This window comes from Etheostoma spectabile, chromosome 3 (assembly GCF_008692095.1).
Source record: "Etheostoma spectabile isolate EspeVRDwgs_2016 chromosome 3, UIUC_Espe_1.0, whole genome shotgun sequence".
In the NCBI taxonomy this organism is placed as follows: Eukaryota; Metazoa; Chordata; class Actinopteri; order Perciformes; family Percidae; genus Etheostoma; species Etheostoma spectabile.
Window position 1 is genome coordinate 13,439,548 of NC_045735.1, and position 753 is coordinate 13,440,300.

Below are 753 nucleotides of genomic sequence, written 5' to 3' on the forward strand. Positions count from 1 at the left end.
GTTGTTCAGTGACTGTTACCGCCACGGCTCAACCGTTTATTTACTGCTGCCCTGTCGACAATAACGCGTTTACGCGTTTCACACCCCCCCGAATCTTACCTGCAATCGCTCCGAAGCAGGTTGCCACATGTTAGCAGTATCAAAGGTCTTCCGTCTTTAACTGCAGCTTGTTCTCTTTTCGTAGTCCGGTTCACATCTGCTCGCTTTCACGGCTTGCCTCTCTGTCCTCTTTCAATCTGGACTGGTCGGTAATGAAGAATATGTTGCTCCGCCTGGCTGTAGTTGTCAGACCAACCAGCAGGTGGAGGTACCTGCTCTATGTGTGTCTGGTCGGCTCCCAATGCTGCTTTCAGGTGCTTTAGGAAATCGAGACTTCCATCAGAGAGGAGACAAACAGTGACAAGGTGTATTTGAGCTTCAAGCAGAAACTAGCTTACGTGTGCAACTATGCTAATAACGTAGCCTAGTGTTTAGATGGGGCACTTAAAAAAAATAAATCAGAAAGATTAAGACCTTACGGTGCAAGTTTAAAGTGTCTGTAGCCTACTTGACATTCAGATCATTAATATAACAGGAAAAAATTATTTGCTGTAAAGATTTTTTTTAAAAAGTAGGCATTTCTCGTATTGGGGATAACGGTCTGTGATAGTGTGGAGGGTGTGTTTTTTCTTCTTCTCAGTATTTAAAGTACAGCCCCTGTAAACTTCAAGACAATACATTTTGGCAGTTTGATGAGAGAATTCATGCTGTTTG

General features: G+C 43.4%; 1 protein-coding gene across 1 annotated transcript in view; it reads right to left on the reverse strand.

The window, feature by feature from the left end:
* Nucleotides 1–357, reverse strand: part of pid1 (phosphotyrosine interaction domain containing 1) — a 28,836-nt gene extending 28,479 nt beyond the window's left edge. The window contains exon 1 of the mRNA XM_032509888.1: nucleotides 100–357. Within this exon, the coding sequence (XP_032365779.1) occupies nucleotides 100–129 (30 nt within the window). The 5' untranslated portion in view covers nucleotides 130–357. The remainder of the gene's footprint in view (nucleotides 1–99) is intronic.
* Nucleotides 358–753: the final 396 nt, after the last annotated feature.